We start from the raw sequence: 26,091 nt of genomic DNA, 5'->3' as shown, positions 1-26,091 counted from the left end.
ACGCCAATGTGGCTTAATGGGGTCTTCATTTCATGAGAAGCAGTCAGCCCAAAGCTCCAAACTGGGCCGGAATCAGAAGAATTAGAGAGGACCTCTATTGTGGAATTGGATTAGAACCTTGTAGGCCGTAGGCAACCCTCCATTTGGTCATTTGGTTCAGAAAGTTGTGCAAACTAAAATATTAACATCATAATATGAGGATGAGTGTTTTGATTGATTCTCAAAAGAAAAGAAAAGAAAAGTATAAGACAACAATAAAATGTAGAGAAAAATCTAAAATAATATTAGTATAAATAAAAAAATCTTATTATTAAAAAAAGTGAGAAAATGTTTTTTTTTTTAAGTGAATAATCCATTCATTCATTAAAATGTAAAGAATCTTGGTACAATGCAACCACAGCAGGTGGTGGTAACTCCTCCAACCAATACATTTCATCAAAGATATTCCTAAGATATTGAGCTAATGAATGTGCTACCATATTTCTCCCCCTTCTAACCTAGCTAATGGAAGCCGAGTGCAGCCCATCAAAATAGCTACGAATGTCTTCATATATATGCCCCAAAAGAGATTTATTAGCTAAAGGACTCAAGATTGCATGAAATTTTGAATATGAAAAAATAAGAGATAAAAATATATTTAGTAGATTATGATTAGTCTCTTGAGAATTTATGGTTGATGTTTAAGTTTCGGAATTAAGGTTTTGTTGTTATTTTTGTTATATAAAATTATTTTATATTTTAATTGGAAAATATTGGCAAATTTGTTACATCACACGTTTTTTCATTATTAGTACTATATTGTCTATATTAGTGTATTTGGTATCATTTATTCTATCTTATCCTACTTTGCTCCTCACATTTTAGAGGATTAAAATCAACGGATAAGAATGGAAACCTTATTTATCCCCAAACAATGAAAAACTTCAATTCAATTTCATTTCCTTCCTACTCCATCTCCAAAATCATTTCTAATCCAAGCTTTTGCAAATATAACAATTTTGCTAAAAAATTCAAGTACATGAAGTAGCGTTAGGTACAGTTCAAGATTCCATCATTTTTTTGATGAACCAGAAATTTTATTCACAAAACAAAAAAGAACTACAAAGAGGAAACAAGAGCTTCATCCATAATAATACTCTCAAAACAAGGAGGGCCGAAACCAACATCAAAAGACCCAAAAACTAGGTTCAAAAAGGACTACTTGAGCAAGATTCCATCATGGCCTACCAATTGAGCAAGACATTTATAATTTTTTTTTTTTTTTTTTGCTGAATAGCAAGACATTTATAATTAACCTTACACTAATTGCCATTCACATCACACCAATTGTCAATTTTGGTACCAATCAAATAGTTGAATTGTGGATACTTTTTGTCTTCTACTCCTTTTTATAATTAGTCTCGTTTCACACATTTTTTGTGAAGTGTGAACCTTTTTTTTGTGACGAACATAAATGGTCAAATTTCGGTAGCAAAGACAGCTAGCTACTACGCATGGATATAATTATAAGGACCACCAATTAAATAGAAACAAAAAGAGTTAATCAATCATGTATACCTCCAAGTGGATTCACATCATATGCAATACCATGTGCGATTATTCTATTCCTTTCCCCGACAATATTTGACTTCTTTTATTTTTCTTTTTTTTACTTTTCACCTTTTTATTTTTAAAATTTTTATATTCAAGTGATAAAATTGAAGGTTTATTCTATTTTATTTTAATTATTAAAAACAATTACATAAATTGAGTAATTATATTTTTAGTACCACATAAAAAGTCACAATTTTTATCATAATTATTGTACGAAATAGACTCTGATTGTGGGTTCTAGTTAGTTCAACCGGTAAAGTCTCTTACGGTTGAATAAGAGATTTAAGATTCAATCATTGCCTACACTAAAAAATCGATTAGTGTCTTTTTTTTTTTGAGAAATAATTACAGCATGCTGCTAACCCCGCAGCTCAAACCAATTTTCTCTAAACCCCCAGACACTTTATGCATGAGGAAGTGTCAATTCAACTATAAGACTTTTAATAATCGATTAGTATCTTGATCTAATGATAAATAATTATTATCATATGCGAACGTTAAAAATTAAAATTCTTTATATATATATATATATATATATATAGACCGTAACTCACGGTCTATAATTGTTACATAAGATATTAGGAAAAAAATTTGTGGGTTTTTTTTTTTTTTTTCCTTTTACACGGTGCTAAAATTCTTGTATGAATCTACACCAAACAGAAAAAAGTCTTTTGAAAGATATGATGTGACCCTTGAAACATGAAACATGTGGTCTACGGGTTCCTTATGTTTAATTGGGTATCATCATCGAACACTTAGTCATCCTAGTCAATTTCAAAGAGAATCTGACGGTGGAAATTGTTGGAACCACAAGCCGAATTGTAGAGCCAGGACCACCATAGGACAATGATTCGGGTCCACCCTAGATCTTAGGGTGTTGATAGAAATTTCGTCGTTTAATCAAAGCTTTGGATGACAGATATTACCTTCCCCACTTATATCTAATCGTGCCGTTAAGGACTTAACTTTCTAATCTTTTTTTCTTTCTATCATAGAAAATATGAAAAAAGATAAAGATTGCCTTTAACTTTTCCTGTCAATGGGTAGCATCTTATTTATTGTGATAATCAAACTAGTTTTGTTCCCTAAATGACAGATTGGTTATCCTGTTGTGGACAAAAAATAAATATATGTTTGCTATTTTAAAAAGTAATTTAACACGTTTAGTAAAATTTATAAGGTGACTTTTTTCTGCCTTTTTTGCATTAAACTAAGTGGGTTGCAACAATAAAATATTTATGTTTTTAAAAAAACACAACTTCAAAAAACTAAATTAAACTCACTCTAAGATGTAAGTGTGATAATGTGCGTCAAGGTTCTAAACTTTTCCATCTTTAAAATGATAGCGTTCTTTTTAAGGGTTTCATCACCTATTATTTTTTTATTGGTGATGAAAAATTTTCGTCATCAGAACATTCATTAATAGGGCTTAAGTGACGAGTGTGGTTTCGTTACCATATGTCTTCAGTAACGAAATAAGGACATATTGTGACGAAAAGTTTCATCATCATAGCCTACTTTTGTTGTAGTGCATACTAGCATTTGGTTTAGGATTTTGTTCTGCAATTAATTATTAATGTGTTATATTTAAAATGAAAGGCTATATATAACTCACAAGTCACATCTTACAAGTTTTCAAAGCTTCTTTTTTCTAACTTAAAGCCCTAGAAAGTAAAGGGGTAAAGGGACATTGATTTTCAAACAAAGAAACTGATATTAAGAATGTTGTTAACTAATTGTGTTTATTGGCTATAAAGTGAACAACATTCAACAGCATAATAGATAAACCATTTGGGGAGGCTTGGAGCTTTGTTTTGATTTTCTTTTTTCCTATTTTTGGGAACTTACATACGTACCCAATAAAGTTTTCATCTACAACCTCACAATCCACACTCATTCGTATTGTTTTTTTTAATCATTTTGTTTAATTGATTCACAAATAGCCTACTCAACAAGAAAAATCAACAAAGGATACTTATCATTCCTTTGGGGGAAAGTAGTATTTAAACTATTCATGACATATCCTTTGCTTACAGCAATAAAACCAACTTAATTAAAAATAAAGAAATGAACAAATGTAGAATGGCAGGACCTACATACGATTTGATTGGTTGACTTTAATAATTTATTAAGTGTTTTCATAACTCACAGAAGATATAAGTTGATTATATGCTTGGAAAGATTCTCTTGAATTATTGTGTTTGAGTATTTCACTTTTTTCTTTTTTTTGTCCGATGTATGTAGTTCTTCCGTCTTACACGCTAACACACACCAAATTATTATATAAGAAAATTTCAAGAGTAACCTCAAGTTATTAGTAAGAAGTTTCATACTTAGAATCTCATGAATATCACGAGACCTCAAAAACTACGTACCCATTCCTTTAAAGTTGTATTACATGTTTCAATACTTTAAGTTTGGATATTGTGTACTAGGCATTCCAAATTCATGGGATGGATCAATGCGATAGAGATAAATTGAGTAAATACTAAATTTGTTATTATAGTGTCCAATTACAAAGTGCTCCGTTGTTTGGGCTTTATCTCAGGTAAAATAAGCAACAAGTATAAATAAGTAACAAATTATTTATGTAGGTTTCACTTTTACTTTATTAGATCTGATCTCTACGATTGATTTTCTTTAAAACAAAATAAATACAATGATTTATGTAGTAATTGCTGGAAACAAGGTTGTAACAATCCTTGCCCATAATAATATTAACTAATAAAATATATTAATTTTAAATAAAAAATTAAGGGCAAATTACAACTTACCTATTTGTGATTTGACTGAAATTTAAGTTGTCTATATATGGTTTGAAATTTAAAATTTAAAATCTCATAATAAAAGTATTTTGCTAGAATCTATATTTTTTTTATCTTATTTGATTTTGTATTTTTATGTTTTTGTGTTTTTTAAGAAAAAGACATAAAAGTAAAGTAAAATTACATATTTAGCTACGTTTTTAACAAAAGTATGTTACGAAACTTTAACTAAACTAACCGCATGTAGGTAAAATATTAAATATCAAACTATAAGTAGACAATTTAAAATTTGTCAAATTACAAGAAAAATAAGGTATAATTTGTCCAAAACAGTGTTCATAAGTTTTACCCTAATTTCTTTAAGAAAAAAAAAAGGTTTTATCCAAATTTAAAAAGGTATATGTTGGCCATATAAAAAGTACGTGCATGTTTCCACAAAATTGTGATACATCATACATCAATCAACCACCAACCAATAAACAGGACCACAAAGAAAGATGAATGCGGTCCAGAATCAGTGTACCAGATAAACAATGGGGGGCATTTATTTCTCCTTTCATTTCACAAGGAAAATTAATAAAGGGCAGTAGGGTAAGACTGAAGAGACAGTCATTTTAGTCCCTCGAATTGATTGCTAGTAAGAAGAACATCACTGACCAATATGATCTGCGTTGTCACTAGACAGTATCTTTCTTTCTTCTTTCTAAGACTGTACTTGCTTCCGGTTGTTCTTGTTCCCACCACAAGTTCACACTTGATTGTCATGAATTAAGGGGATACGAAATTCACAATTTTTTTTTTCACAATAGTTTTTAGTTATGAAAGTGATATTAGTTTAGTAAATGAAAAATAATCTATAAAGGAATTGAAAAATAGTTTGAAAATTATAAGTTTCCTTAGTGTTTTTTTTTTAAATAAATGAAAAAGTTAATAGAGGCTCTAAAAACATTGGTTTCGAAAATATTTATAGAAATATTTTAAGAGAAATAAAAAAGTAATTAATTGTTTTGACAATTTTTTATATTTTTTTATGAAAATGATATTAAATTTTTTAAAAAATAATTATACCCATTAACTGAACAAAAACAGATCATATTTGTTCAATAAGCTCTCTTCAAAAAAAAAAAAAAATGCTCACGTAAAATTTGACAATTTTACAAAATATGCATTTGACATTAGCTTATTTAACTTTTTGCTAAAAGTGTATTAAAATATATTTGTACATTGAAAAAGTGATATTTTAAAAAATTCTATGTAAAAACTAAAAGCTTAAACTGATGCCAAACATACATTATGAATGCATTAATTTTATTTGATGCATTAGTAGTTGAGAGTGAGAGATTTAAATTTTGAATCATGCAGATGTTTCCATTTAAAACACTAAGAAATGTCATTTGAGTTACAATGTTCTTGACAACAGTGGTAGCTCCAAGAATTTTTTTCCCGAAGTGGTCATTAAGAAAATTAAATTATAAAAAATGTAATAATAAAAAATACACTCACAAATACATAAAGTTTTACAGTCTACTTTTATATTTTAAAATCGTTGCATAGTAGTCTTATTATTAATTGTGCAAGTTACATTTCTTTCAATTTTAGTTCATTAAAATTTTTCTTAGGCTTTTTTGTTTTATGTTTGAAATGATCTAATATATTATTAAAAGGAAAACCAATTTGATATTATAAAAAAAAAAAAAAAAAAGAGGAATCCAAATTTTAATTTTGTTGGGCCTAAAAATATTTAGGGTGGTGACAATTTTTTTATTATTTAAAGTAGACAATTCATAAACATTTTTAAATTTATATGTAATATTTTGTTTTTTCTAAGTCAAGGTAATCATGCGACCATCCTGCTTTCATCGTGGAGCCGTCCTGTTGGGTAACATGGAAATATTTATATTGTCACATATTAAATTGAAAGAAACTTTTCTCCAAAGTCCAAATATTCCGTCCGTCCAACGCAAAGCAAAAAGTGACTAAACATAAATCCCCCACAAGGGAACCTTAATCATACCTCCACTTTAGATACAAGTGTTTCATTAGGATCATTTCAATTTTTTCTTATGTTAAAAAAAGAAAAAAAGCAGGTAAGTAAATTAAAGCAGTAAAAAAAAAAAAAAATGATTGGTGGGACTGTCACTTGATTACTTTAACTTAATTTATTAAAGTGTAATAATCAAGATTAGATGCTTTATCCAGGCCATAAACAATATTATCACGTGAACCTCATTGAGAAAAAGGATGAAGAAAGGGATAGATAATTAGGTTGCCTTAAAATAATCAGATTCCTTTTCCCATGCCATTTTTTTATTTGCTTTCTCATGGTGAAGTATAACAAAAATGTTTAACTGAAATATACTTTACTTACTAAGATCTGATTTAAGTTTATTTTGTTATAAAGTTTATTATGAACAATATCATAATTTTTGCCAATATATTGCTTAGATGTTAACTTATGATATGAATGAGAGCATTCATAACGGTCCATATATAATAGAAAAATATATAAAATTTATATAGTTTTGCCTAAAAATATAATGACCCAATAAGACCATATTAGTCTATATATAATTATATAAATTTACAAATTTGTTACAATAATTATGTAAATTTACATTGACACTGTTCATTTTACATTTAGTTATTTATTCATTTTTTACATATCTCAAAGATGAGGGAAGATACAAGATGGTAGCTGTTGTATATAAAGAAAGAGAAACAATTAAAAAAAACAAGAAAATTGATATTTTAATGAAATGTAGTGTAAAATAGATAATCTGATATCAGATATTTTGAAAAATGAGTATATAAAATAAAAAAAGGTAGGTTCTTATACTAAAATAAATAAAAGTTTTTACATGAATTAATACAAATGCTCTCATATCACTTGTAAATGCGCCAACCATGGGTATTTAGCTAAAACTAATATAATTACAAATTGACACTCAAACGAGCTATGAAATAAAGTTGTACAAAGTATATGTCCTTAGATTTTATTGTTTATTGCTATTAGACTGATTTTGGCTAAGAATTTTTTAAAAATGCATTAATTTTGTATTCTTCCTTGTCTGTTGTTGAAAGCGTTACATACACATATGATGCATGAAATATGAAACTTTAAAAATATTTCAATCTAATATTCCATTTTATAATATTAACAATATAAGGTTGATGAGTCTAATTTTTATAAGTTTATAAATGAAAAATAATTCTATCTAATTAACTCAAATATCATAATTTTTTACTACAATTTAATTATTAATTATTAGCATAAACTTGAGAGGGAGTAAAACAATTTAGTACATGGATAATTCTAAAATTCTGGGACTAATTCTTAGGTGTGATTATGATGTTTACTTGACATGACTTTTATTTTTTTGTTGATAAGATGACTTGACTTATTTTTACTTTATACCATCAATTTCAACTGTATATTGACGTATGAGTAATGCTAATGCTATAGATTAATAGTTTTACAACTGTTTTCATAATTATGGCAAATTATTATTGATTTTTACAAAATTCATTATAGTACTACTCATTTTTTCCTTAATATACCATTTTATCAGTTTTTCTATGGCCACACATCTTCTCACGCGGGTAATTCTTACATACTTTGAAAGTAACGCTCCACATGTGAGTCTCACTATAAAGTCTACTCTTCATATAAGAGGAGAAAATATTGCTTCGAAACACCTAAGTTTTTTCCACTCTCACGCATGTTCACACCCAACAAAAAAAAAACTTAATAAATGTAAGTAAATTTATGGCTTAGCATTATTGACTGGTACAACACAGAAGAGCACTGCCACAAAAAAAAAAAAGTACAATACTTGTCTACTAGCTATTCGCCTAACGTTCTAATGAAAACCCCAGCTCTATAGAATACCAATACAGTCCACCATCACATCCATGATCCAACAACCACATGACCAATTCTTATTGGTTACCCATAATTAAAAAAAAAAAAAAAAAAAACATTGGATACCCCTGGTTTAATTCGGAAAGGTTAAGCCAATGGCCTTATAATCGAATTGGCACCACCTCATATACAAAATACTTGAGAGTCTAAGGAAAAGGGTTCGAGCTGTAGGGTTAGTAGCATGTTGTAATTATTTCTTAAAAAAAAATCGAAAATGTTAAAAAATGCCTTAAAACATTGGTTTAAAAACTATTTTTAAAAATAATTTATAAAAAAATGATAAAGTAATTAATTTTATTAAGAGTTTTTATATTTTTTATAAAAATGATGTCAAATTTTTTTTAATAACAATTTTACTAAGAGTTTTTTTGGGATCTGCTTATTTTGCTGAAATTAAAAAAAATTTGCTAAAAATATTGTAAATTAAAGTAAAAAAATTAACTAAAATAGTATAGTGAAATCCATAAATAATACTAAAAAGTGCCGTGGAACTCATAAATAGTAGTAAAAATAAGTTAAATAGTAAAATAAATTGGCAAAATTAATCATGAAAAACGAACTCAAAGATTACCTTTAGAATAACCCAAAATTTTTTTAAAAAAAAATATAACACTATATACACAATCATTTTATAATACTTTTGCAAATTTTTTATATAACAAATTTTCACTGATTTTTTATCTGGACATATCACTATCATCTCATATTATTTATCAATAAGACAATAATTATTCACTGCATTATTTTATAACAAAAATGTGTAAAATAGACGTGTAGTTTTAGAATTTTCCATTTAGGAAACAAAAACAAAAAAAGAGCACAATCAAAAGTTGTCATCAATTAAAATAATTAATTTCCCTCCACAAAGTACCAAACACCATCATCCTCTTCTTCTTCACTCTTCACTCTCTTCAACTGCATTTCAAAACAAAAAACCAATTCCGTGACTTTCATCTCTCTTTCTCAAAACTCAAAAAGTCTTTCATTTTTTTTTCCCTCTTCACATAATATTTATATATATTTAAAAAAAAAAAACCGTTTTGTTATCTGTACGGAAAATAACGGTAAAAGTAACGAACTTCACCGGAGAAAGAAAGAGAGCAAAATGGCTTTGGAGTTCTCTAACAGCGTGAGCTACGGGCTGAAGCTCTCGAAGCGGATATACTACGGCAAGGATATGCCGGCTCCGCCGGTGGAGGTGCCGTCGATGACGAGGTCGGCTTCGTCAGTTTCGGAGAAGGAGGAGGTGGTGGTGGTGGATACGGCGACGTATTTGCCGACTGCGCCGATGGTGTACGCGGTGGTGCCGGATCCGGAGGTGGTGGACAATCCGGACGTACCGAGCTACCAGCCTTACGTGTACGGCCGGTGCGTGCCGCCGGCGCTGATACCGCTGCACATGCACGGCGTGGCGATGGAGATCGAGAGCGTACTGGACACGGCGTTCGTCGCCGTGAGCGGCACGTGGCGCGTGCATTGCGTGATGGCTGGCCAGCGCTGCGATTGTCGCATTGCTGTCCCCATGGGAGAGCAGGTAAAGCAAAAAACAAAAAAAGTCACCACTTTTTCTTTTTTGGTTTTTCTTAAAAAATAAACATTTCAAAATGACGCGTCCAAATAAAAAAGTGTGTAAAAATACGTTTGGTTGGTAGCAACTTGGTCTTTATTGAATAAGCTGGCTAGTTCTTTTGTTTTAGCCTCTGCTCCTCAAGTTTTTAGTGTAATTTATACGGTTTCTGCTGTTTCAATAAAATCTTATTGATTTTCGTCCAAATAAAATTTAGCATGGTGATTGAATTTATGTTGTTGTTATTGCGGAAAGATTACATTTTGTCGTTGAAATTTGGTTTTCTTCTCTGAACTTTTTATACAGTGGTAATTAAATGGCGTTTTTTGTATAGTCTCAGGATATACGCTAGTGTACGAATGATCTGACACCAAACAATGCGAATTCTTTTGTAAAGTGTTTGCATGACATGAGTCTAGCTGTTTATTGACTTTAGTCATTTTGAGATAGGTGGCAACTGGGGACGGCAGTAACTGTTTTACTTTTTTCTATCCAATGTATATATTGCTTTTTATCATAATCTAGAGGCCTAGGGAGAGAAATTATGGAATGCTTGACCCTATCATTACATTTTGTTAGAAATAATGGAATGCCTGACTTTAAACATTAAACTAGTTGATATTTTTTTAATATTATTATTAAATTTTAGGGTAAATTATGTATTAGGTCTTTAATCTTTCATTGCCATGTCAATTTAGTTCATTTTATTATCTTTTGGATGAAAATTGCTGACGTGACAAATGATCAAAATAAAAAATTAGTTTATTACCACATCAACGGAAACTAATTTTTTATTTTGGCCGTTTATCATCTCAATAATTTCCATCCAAGAGATAATAATAGGGACTAAATTGATCAATTACGTAGTTTACCCTAAATTTTATTCACAAGAAAAGACTAAATTTGGATAAGGTTCGATTCCAACCACCAATAGAAAGATGACATTAGTCTTTGTTATGTGTAATGCATATAAGTCATAATATAATTAACCCAACAAAGTGAGTTATATGTATTGCATATAATAGAACACATGCCATCTTCCTATTGGTGTTTGGAGCCAAACCTTGTCCACTAGAGTTTAATGTTGGTTGTAAACATACAATAACCTTCCTTGTCTTGAACTTGCATTGGCTGTGAACAAAAAATGATACTAGGTAATGACACAAGTGGAGGTAATTAAGAAGGCAATAGAGAATATGGTTTTCAAATAAGTTAGATAGATTGATGGAGAAAAATAAATATGAATTATCTGGATTAGTCTATTGAGATTCATAGCTGACATTATAATTTTGGGACACTGACTTAGTTGTTGTTGTTGTTGATCTGAACTTGTATATTTTGTGTGATCATATGTTGATGACATGTTATTAACTTGTTTGACATACCTGCAGACTAGTCTTTCTCCTTAATACTTTATTTTAAATTCTCATAAAAATAACATGATGTGGCTAACAGGGTTCACTTCTAGGTGTCGAGGTAGAAGTTGATGGAAGATCTTATCAAGCCCAGTTGGTTACAATGGAAGATATGGAAGACATGGAAAAAGTGCCTAAAGTTGAAGATGGACGCTTTCTCAAAGGCCAGATATACACTCTAAAAGTTCCAAAGGTTACTATTTAGTGCACGCAATGCTTAATTGAAGTTTGGAATCAATGATTTAAAATTTTATTATGTTAATATCTTAGGTTGAAGGAGGCTCCACACTCTCAGTTAAGATCAATTGGTCTCAGAAATTAGCATACAATGATGGCCAGTTTTGCCTCAATGTACCATTTAGTTTTCCAGCATATGTCAATCCTGTTGGGAAGAAAATTTCTAAAAGAGAGAAGATTTCATTGAAAGTGAACCCTGGTACTGGTAGAGAAGTTTTATGGACAAATGCCAGCCATCCTCTTAAGGTAAGTTTTTGTCATAAATTTTGTTCAAGCCTCTAAATACACTTCAAGTAACTTGATTTTTATGACTTCTTAGGAGCTAAAGTGTCAAGATGGTAAATTAAGCTTCTTATATGAAGCTCAAGTACCAACATGGTCAAGTTCGGACTTCACTTTCTCATACACTGTAAGACTCTTAACTATTTGTCTTGTGAATGAATATTTCCTAATGTGCATTACATGAATTGGTTGTTTTGTGAGTGAATAGATGCATCACTATGAGAGGGTTGAGTTTAGATTGTTAATGGTCACAAATTGGTAACATACCATGTGCTAGAATGATTTTTCTCATATGGGCTATTGTTTTCACAGTTTACCTCAATTGACTTCTTTGGTGGTGTGCTCCTGCAATCTCCATTTCTGCGTGATTTTGATCAAAGAGAGATGTTTTGCTTCTATCTTTTCCCTGGAAATATTCAGAGTAGGAAGGTTTGTTAGCATTGACCTACTACTTTCTTCTTTTCACTTTTTTATTTTATTTTTTATTAATTTTAAAGATGTCTCCATTTCTGGGAGTTTATTTTCTTTTTGACTTCTCACTTCCTGATAAATTCTAATGTAAGGGTTCTATTGTGTTTAAAGGGGGATGGCAAAAATGCTAGATTTGTTTTGTTTTTGGTCATAGTTTAACTTCTTAAATCAATAGATAATTATGATCACAATAAAAAGAATAGAGAGAAGAACAAGATATCCTTTAAAGAAATATATTTTCTTGACTTTTCACAGTCAAATAAATTCTAATGTGATTGTTCTTTTTGGTGTTTGAAGAATGATCGTAAAAATGCTTGGGTTTTTTTTTTTTTTTTTTTAAATAATTTTTTTATAGATAGTAATGGTTACAACATTAAAGCCTGAGAGAAGGACAAGATTTCCTTTAAAGGCTAAATTTGAGGGAAATTAGTCAACTAGAAAAGAATTAATGTATATATTAGTTCAGAGGACAGATTTTCTGCTAATGGAACTCTAGCCATCCTTGCTTTTTTTTTTTCTGTTAGGGTCCTCAAGGACTGAGAGTCCCACACCTTATTGTACCGTACAGACTTTTTTTTTTAAATGCATTGCAATACTTTTTACTCTATTTAGTGAATTTGATAGGTTTTCAAAAAGGAGGTTGTGTTTCTTATTGATATAAGTGAAAGCATGAAGGGAGATCCTCTTGAATTTACAAAGAATGCATTGGTGGCATCACTCTCCAAGCTCAATCCTGAAGATAATTTTAACATAATAGGTTTTAATCAAGAGGTACACTTATTCTCGTCAACAATGAAGCTGGCAACGAAGGATGCTATTTCCAATGCTATAGAGTGGGTTGGACCTACTTTGATTGGGAATGGTAGTACAAACATTTTGCTTCCATTAAATGAGGTAAACCTAGTTTGGAACATGTTCCAAGTTACATTCAAATGTACTCTAATTATTAAGCTCATCAAGTTCACATTTTTTCATTAATTGAGATTTCATCCAGTTTTGAACTACATAACTTGTTGCTTGAAATACATACATACATACATACATACATATATATATATATATATATATATAGAGAGAGAGAGAGAGAGAGAGAGAGAGAGAGAGAGAGGAAAGTCAAACAATCTGCCAATTGACTTCTGTTTAAACCTTGCTTACTTCATGATCCATCCTATATGAAAAATCATATGTTACAAAACAAGTAGATGACTAGTGCAGCTCTTATTTACTATTTTGGTCCACCTAGCTGCATATATGTCTAGAAGAATCTGTAAAAGGTGTTTTGCGACAACATCATACCTAGCCTCTTGTCATCTTTTAGTGGTTAACACTTTGTACATCTCATACATGTATGGAACAGCTATGTTGTAAATAGATTGTATAATAACAACTATCAAGAAACATTTGTCTTTAAAGCAAGAAGTTCTCCAGAAGTTTGATGGCTTTGATGATATGAATACCTCTGCAATTTTATTACTACTTATTTATGGCATACTTCACATAAATTTTTTAATTAACCACTCTTGCCTTTCTTTGTAGATGGAAATTTAATACAAAATTTTCACTGTGATCTGCTTTATTTAGGCAATGAAGTTGTTGGCCAAGACGATTGATTCAATTCCTCTCATTTTCCTCGTCACTGATGGGGCTGTTGAAGATGAAAAGCAGATTTGTAATAATATGATAGACTATCTCAAAAGCGATCAATCAATTTGTCCTCGCATTAGTACTTTTGGCATAGGTGAGCTTTTTGATTTTGGAGTCTCACTTATTGTCAACTTACTCTTTCTAATCTTGATGTTTTTGGTTCAATGATCTATCTTTGCCATGCCAGCAGTATAAATCATTTCAACTGCAAATCACCCAGTCCAAAACCACATCATCTGTCTGCAAATCCATTTCTGCTTGCTATGAATTTCCTGTTGTTCTATGTAATCTACTCAACTAATTTCCATTCCCAGCTGTTTGGAATTGCCCTGTCTACACTAAATCTTAGGTGATATGTTTGAACTCTCTGACAATATGCTACTGGTCCTTCAGTCTCTGCAACACCTTTAACTTGATCTTTCTGCATTAGTGCAATGCATTGTTTTTCTTCACTGTGCATAATAAAACCAATTTAGCTGATCTCTCATCCAGTTCCCTATGATGCTGCCACATATTTATTAATTTGTATAATAGCATTCCATGAATTCCTTTTGATGTTTACTAATCCAAGTTTATTTATGTGATGCACCATGCGTTTTTTTTTTTTTTTTTTTGAATATTGTCAATTAAGGTATTGAATGGAATAACTTTCCAGGTTCATATTGTAACCATTACTTCTTGCAAAAGTTAGCACACATTGGAAGGGGTCACTATGATGCTGCATATGATGCAGGTAGGTTTTCTTCTTTATCAGTAGTATGATAAAAAAAAATTTAATAATAATAAAAAGAGTTTTAGCAGCATTGCAATTTTTTTTTTTAAAGAATATTATTTGCTATACTTTTCCCTAGAAGTGTGATTCTCTACTCCTGCAATACACTAGCAACTATTGTTAAAAAAACCTAAAACTACCTGGTCATTTATCAATGATGTAGCTGGCATCTTAGGGAAGACACAAATTCCCCCCCTTCTCCTGAATATATCAGTTTTTGTAATTTAATAATTGTATGGATATATTTTACAATCTTATGTTACTTTTTTCTTTTTCTAGATACAATTAACTTTCGAATGCAAAGATTATTTGCTAGTGCTTCATCTGTCATTCTTGCCGACATAAAGATGGACACAATGGTAGATCTTGATTCACTTGAGGTACACTTGTCCTAACTGGAAATCTTTGTTTATGCTCATCCTGGGTTGAACTATTCAGCTTGTCTTTTTGAGGATTCAAAATATCATGTGTCTATTTTACTTATAGATCATGTATATTATTGTTACTAGGAGGGAATCTTCCTATAATTGTCTACTTGGAGATCTTTGACTGCAAAGTGACCAACAATAATCCTTCCTATATCTCATTGCAGTTATTTCCGTCTCATATTCCAGACCTTTCTTCTCAAAGTCCAATGATTGTATCAGGAAGATATGATGGAGGTTTTCCGGACAAAGTTAAAATTAGTGGTACCTTGGCAGATATGAGCAATTTTGAAATAGAACTGAAGGTGCAAAGAGCTAAGGATGTTCCACTTGAAAGAGTAATGTTTTAACCTTTTGCATGCATTATAATTATTGACATTGTCCCTTTTATGAGAGACAAGTTAATTTTAATTCATAGTTAAGTTCGCTCAATAATAGTTAATAGCCGATGATAACTAGAAAAGAAAAATAAAGAAGTAAAATATTTTCTTATAAATTTGTTACTTGAAGCAAGGTGAAATTTGACCTTCTCAAGAAGATATATCCACTTTCCAAATTTTAGGTTCCGTATTGAAGCAATGTTGTGGAGTCTTTATTCTCTGATTCTATTCTTATTCCTTAGTTGAGTTTTGCGTTGGGAAGAAATTTATATATGTTTTCCAGAAATAAAGTTGCATCTTCAAACTATTTTATTGTGATGATCTGCCCTAAAATCAGATATTTAATTCCCTATGATGTTTGCTTCCCTCCACACAAGGTGTTTCTAACATTCCTCAAGCTAGATTTCACTATTAGGCTTAGAGCAGCTTAGACATCCAATAAAAAATCACGTCATTCACCTAGTTTCTAAAGTAGTTCTAAATTATGGACTTGTTATTAATTTGTCATTGCTTCTATAACACACATCCTCTGAATGAAGAGTAATGTAAAGTTGTTGAGGTGCATTACCACCATAATGTACCTATTTGTATTTCCGGCTACAACTGCATTTTCTTCTCTAAGTATTGTTAATGTCAGCAGGTACTTGCGAGGAGACATATTGATATGCTCACAGCTAAAGCATGGTTGTTAGGAACTAAAGAACTGGAAGAGAAGGTTTGTTGTCCATGGAATTTGTTACATATTGGATTAATCATAATAAAATAACAAAGTTACTTTATATTTATGAATGAACATTTAGAGCAATCAAATATGAACACTCTATTTATGAATGAACATTCAGCTCTAAATATGACAGTAATCTACAAAGAGTTCGGAAAAAGAAAAGATATTAGCAATGTTAGGGAGGCAGGGAAATGTTTGAGAGAGGAGAATGTTTAAGAATTAAGACAAACTTCCAGTGGCAAGGTGTGATGATTATAGACTTGCTGAAGTTCAAAGTCCCACCTAAGAAGTTGCATCAGCTTGGTTTGATCATTTCAACCATACAAAAAACTTACCTAAGATCTGCCATACCTTCCTGACTACTGGATGTTATGGCAGTCTTGGTATATACAAGTGCCAATAATATAAAAAGGGATATTTGTTCTTTCTCTTTATGTAATCCTAATTTACATATTTGTTTTAAAGTCAATAATTCCTAGCTGTTTGTTTTAGGTTGCCAAAATAAGCATACAAACTGGGGTACCATGTGAGTATACCCGCATGATTTTGGTTCAAACTGATAAAGGGACGAAAGCACCCGATCCTGTTTTGTTGCAAGAGGTATGTGTTTGCCTGGTTTATATCACTAGTTGCTCCTGCATGTAAGTTTCTAGCCAAATTTTAACATGCCCTGAGTTGCTTGTCTTGATTCTGTCATTCTTCTTATATGGGGAAATGATGTATAATAGAAGCATACATAAATGATTATTCAAGTTATTTCCCAATTTCATCCGACTTTACTATCGAGCTCGCATAACTGTAAATTGCCTATATATTATTATTTTTCCTATACGATCCATTAAATAAAAACACAGTTTGATTTGTTTACGTGCATTAGTTTTTTATGCTCTTGAAGTTTTCTGTTGTAATTTTATGTGGATTGTCCTATTTGGAATGTCACATATCTGATAGAACAAACCATAAGAACATGAAGGTATGAATTTGGAGAAGTTGAGGATGTCAATCATGTTTTATGAAAATAGAAAAACAATTCAGATGAATCACTTCAGAAAGTAAATCCAAATTGATGAAAGTTTCTGTGGAATAATTAGTATTAAATGAGAATTTATATGTACACTAATGTTCTTTTGCGGCTTTGCCTATTTTATACGAAGACATTACTCCACAAGAAATTTATTTATATTATGGTAAGCATGCACAATTACTGATTTCCTTAAATTCCACTAAAACAGGTATACAAGAAACTAAAACTGCAAAAGATGGTGGAGTCGGAGGGCCTTAAGAACATATTTTTGGGAAAATTAGGCGTTGGTTTTGGTAACTTGACTGCAACAGCAAAGAATCTTCCACCAGGAGTCGAAAAAGCAAAGTCATCTGATCCTGCAGACCTGTTGGCTAAGGCTGCTTCCAACTGTTGTAGCCAACTAGCTGATCGTTTTTGTTGCTTGTGTTGCATCCAGGCTTGTTCATATGTGAATAACCAATGTGCAGTTACTTTAACCCAACTCTGCGCTGCCCTTTCCTGTGTTGGGTGTATCAATTGCTGTTTTGAGCTCTGTTCATGTTTCTAATAAACAATGTAAAGGTAGTCAAAGAAAAATGTACAAGAACAAGTTCCTGTGTATTGCTCCATTACAAAAAATATAAAAATATGTACATAGGCTTTGTGTGTGAAAATATACCAAGCTAGCAGCAGCATTGTCATTGAATGGTCAATTGATTTTTTTATTTGTTTTCCATTTTTTGTTGTCACTGTGTTTCTGACTGGACTCATATTTCATCTACCCAAAAATTTTAGGGAAATTTTGTGCCCTTGATTTCAGGACCTATGACGACTAACAATGATCGATGAATGTTGTTCTTGTTAGAAGTATTTGGTGTAATGATTAAATTTATTATATTTCAATAATTTAAACTTTTGGGACAATATGTAATTTAACATAGTATTAGAGCAGGAGGTTCTAAGTTTGATCTTTGTCTTCTCCATTTTATCTCTCATTTAAAATCACGTATTGGGTTTGGCTTATTAAAAGGAATTCTGAACTTACACGTGAAGGGGAGTGTTAGAAGTATATAGTTAAATGATTAAACTTATCATACCCTAATAATTTAACATTTTGAGGTAATCGGTCATTTAACAATTCCACCAGTGTGGAAGTATAGCATCATTTGTGTGAAATGTTGTTTCTGTATGCCAAGGCCTAGCCCAGTGGCCATCGTTCGTAACTTTTCTTGAGAAGAGCGAAAGAAATCCAACTTTCCTTGAGAAGAGCGAAAGAAATCCATGGCTCAGAATTTGGGCTCATTTCATCACAAAATATATATATATATATTATGAGAATCAAACTTTTTTTTGTTGTTGATAAATTGATAGTTACACAACAGAGGATGAAGATTTGAATATTTGATGTCTTGATAGAAAGGATAATAAATGTACACTTTTAAGTCTAATTTTTTTTTTTATCCCCTTTGTGATAAATTACCAAAAGAAAATAAACAACTATATTTATATGGTCCTAAAAGTCTTTATTGGAAATATGAGTTAGTGTCAATTGAGCTACAAGTCTCTTAACTTACACTTTCAAGTCAATTTTTTTTCCTTTCTTTTTGATAAATTAGCAAAAGAAAACAAGTTAATATAAGTTAATAAATGTGCGTGCATTTGTTTACTGCTGGTAATTATCAAGGTTTTGCCTTTTATTTTATTTTATTTTTTAAAAAAAGCAATCAACTTATGTTATGTGCCTGATAATTTTCATATGTTTTACTATTTAAAAGAACTTCAGGAATTCTTTGAAGTGTCTTTACTATCGTACTGACTTAGGGTCCGTTTAAATTAAGGAGGAAGGAAAAGAGAGTAAAGTAAAGTTGGCTAAAAATATACTAATTTTGGATAAATTCTACTCTACTCCTCCCAAACCAAACGGACCATTAGAGTGAGTCATTGGTATCCATTATAGCATTTGATTAATTGCAATCAAAATTATAAAACTTTCTGCCATTACTCGTAAGTGGATGCGATAATCTAAGAAAGAAAAAGAAATGCTTAGGACGTTTCAAACATCAACCAATAATAATTATGGTGTGAGTCTTATATTAATTAAAGAATAAAAATATTTGACGGCTCATTCAAATAGAAAAACTATACAGTTTGTGCATAGGGTAATAAAATATGAAAGGGAACTCCTTAAGCCATATTGTCGTTGCAGTTATAGATTGAGCATCAACAGCTAAAACATGAGCTGCTAATATGAAATTCTTAGCAACAAAATGAAAAGAATATTCCTGAAAAGCCTTACTTCCTATTTTTATCTCTAACTAGTTGCAGACCCAAGAGATGTGTGGAAATAAATAATTATTTTGTATTGTAATATAATGTACAATTTTTTCTCTAAATTTTTTTAAAGATATTTTACTCTCCATAAAAACTAAATAATTTCTATACAGTCCAATTAAGTCTACTTCTGTCCAATTTGGTCTACTTGCTCCAATTTGGTCCACTCGATCAATTTCAGTCCCCCTTTAGTCAATTTTAGACTAATTGCACCTTAAAGTGATTCTTTTTGTAAGATTTCTTTTCAAGTTTAACTCAAAATTTCTTTTTTTTTCTTAATTTTTGGGTTGAAAAGTATGAAATTTTATTATACTTAGGCTAAACTCTTTAGTTTTGAGTTAAAATATACAAAGAAAATATTAAAATAGACATTAGAAATTAGAAATATGAGCCCTAAAAATGCAATAAAAATGATAAATATTCAAGTCTTATTTGGTCCACATTGGTTCTATTTGGTTCACTCTGTCCTAATCGGTCCAATTTGGTCCATGCATACTATTCGGTCCTATTTAGTCCATTCAGTCCACTTCAGTACACTTCAGTATTCTTCGGTCCAATTAGGCCCTATTAGGTCCTATTTAGTCCATTATGTCTACTTTGGTTCTATTTGGTCTTATTCAGTCTATTATGTCCACTTTGATCCACTTCAATGCAATTCGGGCCATTCAGTCCACTTTGGTCCTATTCAGTCCTTTTTGTCCACTTTGGTTCTATTCTGTCCATTCTCAACAAAACAAAAAAAAAGTCTATTCTGTCCACTTTGTTCATTTTCAGTCCATATTAGTCCTATTTGATCCACTTTGGTCCTATTTGATCATATTTAGTTCCATTTGATCCATTCTATCCACTTTGGTCCATTCGTTCTTATTAGGTCCTATTCGTCCACCTTGTTCCTATTCGGTTATATTCTGTCCACTTTGTTCCATTTAGAACAATTCACTATATATGGAGTTGAAATAAAATTAGTATTTATATATAAAAAAATTCAGCTATAATTGGTTTTTGTACACTCAATTTAGGAAAAAAAAAAAAAAGCGTTTGAGCAGTAGAAGCCTATATATTCTTACCGACTAATGCTAAGGACACAAATAAACTAACAAGTTTTTCCACAATTATTGACTTGCCAAGTTATGATTAGAGTAGCATCACATTCACAAGAGCTTTTTATTGACACTACTTTTAATACCACTAATCACTCCAACACAATGCTACTTCAACAAATGTGAAAAAAATTGTGCCATTAGATTTATTGATTCTTACCTTAGCCTCTGCATCACTTCCCAATCCCCCTAACAATTCACCAGTGCTAATGTTAAAAGGCCACAGAATAGCATATTATATGAGCACCGGCGGGCATTCATTACATATGATATGTATAATGTACTGAAAAACTACTATTATTTCAACAAAAATGGAGAACCTTTTGCTCTTCATAATGCAACAATAAGTCCAGGGAAACTACAATAATTCCTAGAAATTTAAGATAAGATAAAAATTACCTAAAATTACTTACTTGTGATTTGAAATTTGACACTTTACCCGCCTGTGGTTATTTCTATCTTTTTTTTTTTTTTGTATTGTACTTTACTTTAAGAAAATAAAATACTAGGTATTTTTTTTCTTTTGTAAATTTAATATTATTAATTGGATTATAAATATTTAAGTTAATAATTAGTATTTAGCCTACATAATTATAGAATCTTCAACAAATATTTATAGATTAATACATATTACTCTTAAACATAGTCACTCTAAGATTTGAATGTGATATAATAGTATTTTACAACTTAACAATTCGATAAGTTATCTCTTTTTAAGAAAAATAAAATATATAAAAAAGTTGAGTTTGAAATGAGTTTGGATTCGTTAATAAATATATGTGAAACAAATTTGAGAGTAAATTGCTAAAATTTAATATAATTTGATACGAGATTGAGATTTATATATTTTTTAATAAATTCAAATTTAAAATAGGGTGAATTACAATTTACCCATCTATGGTTTGGTTGAAATTTAATTTGCCTACCATTTGAAATTTGACACATTACCCACTTGAGATTATCTTCTTCTTTTTTTTCCCTTTTGTATGGTGTGAGGATACTTCCCCAATTAATCGGATTTATCCGCTTTGGGGAGCCAGTCCCTCACGGTTTATCGGCTCAAGCGACATAGGAGCGTACGGATCTTCACCCTCTGGGGGCTTTACACCGCAGTCCCACATCGGCAAGAGTTCCCTCCCACTCATGGTTTATAAGCTTCTGGAGCGACCATGAGTGTACCACTACAATACATGTGTAGTAGTGGTACACTCATGGTCGCTCTAGAAGCTTATAAACCATGAGTGGGAGGGAACTCTTGCCGATGTGGGACTGCGGTGTAAAACCCCCAGGCCCTTTTAATATGAGGATACTTCCCCAATTAATCGGATTTATCTGCTTTGGGGAGCCAGTCCTTCACGGTTTATCGGCTCAAGCGACATAGGAGTGTACGGATCTTCACCCTCTGGGGGCTTTACACCGCAGTCCCACATCGGCAAGAGTTCCCTCCCACACATGGTTTATAAGCTTCTAGAGCGACCATGTGTGTACCACTACTACACATGTGTGGGAGGGAACTCTTGCCGATGTGGGACTGCGGTGTAAAGCCCCCAGAGGGTGAAAATCCGTACGCTCCTATGTCGCTTGAGCCAATAAACCGTGAGGGACTGGCTCCCCAAAGCGGATAAATCCGATTAATTGGGGAAGTATCCTCACACTAACCTCTAAGGCTCTTCAATTTTTTTGATAAATGTTAATAATTTGCATCTATATAATAGAAGATTACCACATTTTTCAATCACAAAAATACCTCGGGGCGTGATGAAAAATCTATTTAATCCAAAACGCATAACATTCTTCATACCCTTAGGTATTTTTGTGATTGGAAAGTGTAGTTATCTCAAATTATAATAGATGCAAATTATTAACAGTTTCCAAAAAAAATAGAAATGTCTCTGAGTATGCGCGTGAGCTCGTGTTCAGAGGCTAGTACTTATTAAGAGTACAATTTTTTTAAAACTTAACTTTTTAATCTTTTTATTAATAAAGTATACTTTTTGGCCTTTAAAGATTGAGGTTCTTTTCATTTTGGCTATTTTTGTTTCAAAATATTCATTTTGGGCCATGTTTAATTTAATTTTTTGTTTGGCCTTTTACACTTCCAAATTTTTTTTCTTCCTATTTTCATATAGGTCCAAAGCAAATGATCAATTTTGATATGCAAATGAAAACAAAATCGAATTTGAAGGTCAAAATAAAGGCAAAAATGCAAAACTAACCATTTTACTTTCAGCATTTTTCATTTCAGTCCTATAATTTTCAGTTTTGTCATTTCAGTCTTCTAACTTTCAATTGTTGTCAATTCGGTACTCCATTAGACCTCAGTTATCTACAGCCGTTAAGTGAGCCAAAACAACGTCATTTTGAATATTTTTTTTAATTAAAAAAAATTAAGAGACCTGTTATTAAAAAAAAACATTTAATTTTTTTTTCTTCTCATTTTCTCTTTCGCTTTCTCATTCTCTATCTCTCTGTCTCACAGTGCCGTGGTGCAAGGCCTCACCGCCGCCGCCGGCCTCCACCCACAACCTCCAGGCCGGCCTCTAAAAAAAACATAGAAAGACCCTCTAAAATCGACCCTCTAAATCCGTCGCCTCGGTCCTCTAAATCTGTTGCCCCGGTCCCTTGACTCCAGATCCCCCTCCTCCGTTGCCCCGGTCCCCTATGGCCGGAGCCCGAGTCCATTTCTTCAACCCGAAAGACGCGATTGAAGTGTTTGTCGATGGATACTCCATGAAAGCCCCAAAGGGCATGACGGTCCTTCAAGCCTGCGAAATCGCTAGCGTCGATATCCCTCGATTTTGCTACCACAGTCGCCTCTCCATCGCCGAAAACTGCTGCATATGCCTCGTCGAGGTCAAGAAAACGCCTAAACCCATCGCCTATTGTGCCATGCCATCTCTTCTTGATTTATTTTCTCTCTCTTTCTTCTCACTCTTCTTGCCGCTGCCGACCAGACGGACTCTCCCTTCTTCCCCCAAAATTTGCAGTTTAGGGCTGTGGTTAGTACTACCTAGATTGTGAAGGAGATGATCATGGGATTTTGGGTATGAAGTTTGGGTTTGAGATTATGGGGGAAAGGGTGTGAGATTATTTTCTTTGCTTTTAGATTTTGGTGGAGAGGGGGTGTGAGACTTTGGGTTTCAGATTTTGGTGGAGTGAGTGACGAAGAGAGAGATGGAGAGGTGGAGGCCGGTGGTGGCAAGAAGGTTGTGGGTGGAGGCCAGCGACAGTGGTGAGGCCTTGCACCATGACACTGTGAGACAGAGAGATGGAGAATGAGAAAGCGAGAGAGAGCTCGATGGGAGAGAAAATGAGGAAAAAAATGAAGTTTTTTTTAATAACAGTTTTCTTAATTTTTTTAATTAAAAAAAAAAAGTCAAAACGATGTCATTTTGGCTCACTTAACGGCAGTGGATAACTGACGTCTAATGAAATACCGAATTGACAGAAATTGAAAGTTAGAGGACTGAAATGACAAGTTAAAGGACTGAAATGAAAACTGCTAAAAGTTAGAGGTCAGTTTTGCATTTTTGTCAAAAATTTAAAACATAAAGTGCTAAAATAAATACAGCCCCGAATTATTAAGACTAAAAGTGTACTTTATTTATTGTTTTAGTTTTTTAGCTACAATTTTTTCAAATAACTCTATTTTAAAAAATGTTCTTTTACAGACATATTGAAAATTCTAAACCTCACAATAAGTTAAGTTGTCAACCCACTATATGTGAAAAATAAAATAAATTTTCTAAAATAATATATAAAAAGAGTAAAATAAAAATTGTGCTTAGACCCACAACAAATCAAAAGTTAAAACAAGGGTAGTGTGACAATGTTTGACAATTTTACTTTGCCTTAGATTTAAAGAAAAAAAAAAAAAAAACTCCCACAAATGATCATGGTTTTAAAATCGAAACCATCAAAGAACTGAAAAAAAAAATATATTTATTTATTTATTTATAAGATCATCCTAGTTGACACGTTTTACCCTTGTTTGTCTATTTGCCTTTGTGATAATGGATAAAATACAGTTAACACTTTTGAGGCTTGGGCTAATAACAGTTAGTCAAATCGAATATATTCAAAACTAACTAATTTGGTCCCTAAATCGTTGTCATCTTTTTACTTTTTGTCATGACAATTAGGGGTCAAATTAGTCTGTTTTGAAATGTTGGCATTAGCTAAACTTTATGTTTGATTGTACTTTACGCAAGAAAAGTATCAAAAACCACATAAAATAGTACAGCTTGTGTCATAACTGTCTAGGTAACAGATTGTGAATAGTCAATAAAAAGTGGTGAGTCCATATTATAGTGATAAGTAGCCAGTCACAGTACGGTAAAATAACTGTAGCAATTTATGTGGTAGAATTAAGAGCATTCTTATCAAGAGTCTTAAAAATTTTAGCATTTAACATCTCAAAAACTTACTTTATCTCTTTTAACATTTCACATTATAATATACCTAATATCAAAACTTCTATTTTTTTTACCACATTATTTATATTTCTTCTTTATTTTTTTTTATTCTCTCTCTCTCTCTCAACCCAACAATCTTGCTAGCCACCACCACTGGTATAACAAAACCCAACAGCCACCACACCCAACAGCCAATAGCCACCTCATCCAACAGCCAACAACCATTACACTACCAATAGCTTCCATGCCCAAAACTCAAAAACTACAAACAATCACCACAAACCCATCACCCACAAACCCACCACACAAACCACCACAGCACAGCCATAGCCACCATCACCGGTGGCCACAACATCTACAAATCGGGATTCCCACCACCCAAAACCAAATCAAAAACTCAACAAACCAACATCAAAACCACCAATCAAACCCAGTACCACCACAAATCACAAACTCATGTTAGAAATCACAGACCCAAAATTAGAAAGAGCATGTTTTTGAAATTTCTCACCCAAAATCAAATCACAAAACCCACCCAAACCTGTCGAAACCCAACCACGCTCATCGAACCACCGCAACCTAGCTACCTCGATTAACAACAGTGACCCACAAACCACAAACTCGACCTCATCTTCTTCACTGGTTTCCCCGAACCACTATCCACACTGGTTGTTGAAGTCAAACTATAGCTCAATGAGAAATAGGGAAATGGAGAGAGACCAAAGTCAGATACTAACTCAGTGAGAAAGAGGGAGACGGGAGGCAGAGAGAAAGATAGAGAGTGAGAGTGAGAAAGAGGAGAGAGTGAGTCTAAGTCTAAGGAAAGAGAGAGAATTAAAAAAATTTAAAAATTATAACATTTTAGTACAGTGTGCTCTAAAAAATGAAAGCTCTCATAATAGTAAGATGTCAAATTTTTTAGCATATAACATATTTGATGCAGTAGATTTTTATGGTTATAAATGCTAAAAATAACATTTTAGCATTTATAGCACTCTTATAAGAATGCTGTAAGAGCACTTGTAGCAGTGGAGCTAAATAGCTA

The 26,091-nt window shown here is 31.9% G+C and overlaps 1 protein-coding gene across 2 annotated transcripts; it reads left to right on the top strand.

Annotated features, from left to right (window-relative positions):
• The first annotated feature begins 9,164 nt into the window (after positions 1-9,164).
• LOC142636692 (uncharacterized) lies at positions 9,165-17,874 on the top strand. 2 transcript variants are annotated; one of them, XM_075810975.1, is made up of 13 exons: positions 9,165-9,814; positions 11,303-11,455; positions 11,533-11,745; positions 11,819-11,908; positions 12,094-12,210; positions 12,877-13,146; positions 13,834-13,990; positions 14,552-14,629; positions 14,948-15,048; positions 15,261-15,431; positions 16,114-16,188; positions 16,690-16,797; positions 17,430-17,874. In XM_075810975.1, exons 1-13 carry the CDS (start codon positions 9,386-9,388, stop codon positions 17,766-17,768), a joined length of 2,301 nt encoding a protein of 766 aa, XP_075667090.1. In that variant the 5' UTR covers positions 9,165-9,385; the 3' UTR covers positions 17,769-17,874. The 2 variants fall into 2 exon arrangements, with proteins under 2 accessions (XP_075667090.1, XP_075667091.1); XM_075810976.1 differs by lacking the exon at positions 9,165-9,814 and adding an exon at positions 10,977-11,001 and having other exon boundaries at positions 11,316-11,455.
• The last annotated feature ends 8,217 nt before the right edge of the window (positions 17,875-26,091 follow it).

This window comes from Castanea sativa, chromosome 5 (genome assembly GCF_040712315.1).
Source record: "Castanea sativa cultivar Marrone di Chiusa Pesio chromosome 5, ASM4071231v1".
NCBI classification, from domain to species: domain Eukaryota; kingdom Viridiplantae; phylum Streptophyta; class Magnoliopsida; order Fagales; family Fagaceae; genus Castanea; species Castanea sativa.
The sequence above is the reverse complement of the archived record's forward strand: the minus strand, read 5'-3'. Positions and strand labels throughout refer to the sequence as shown.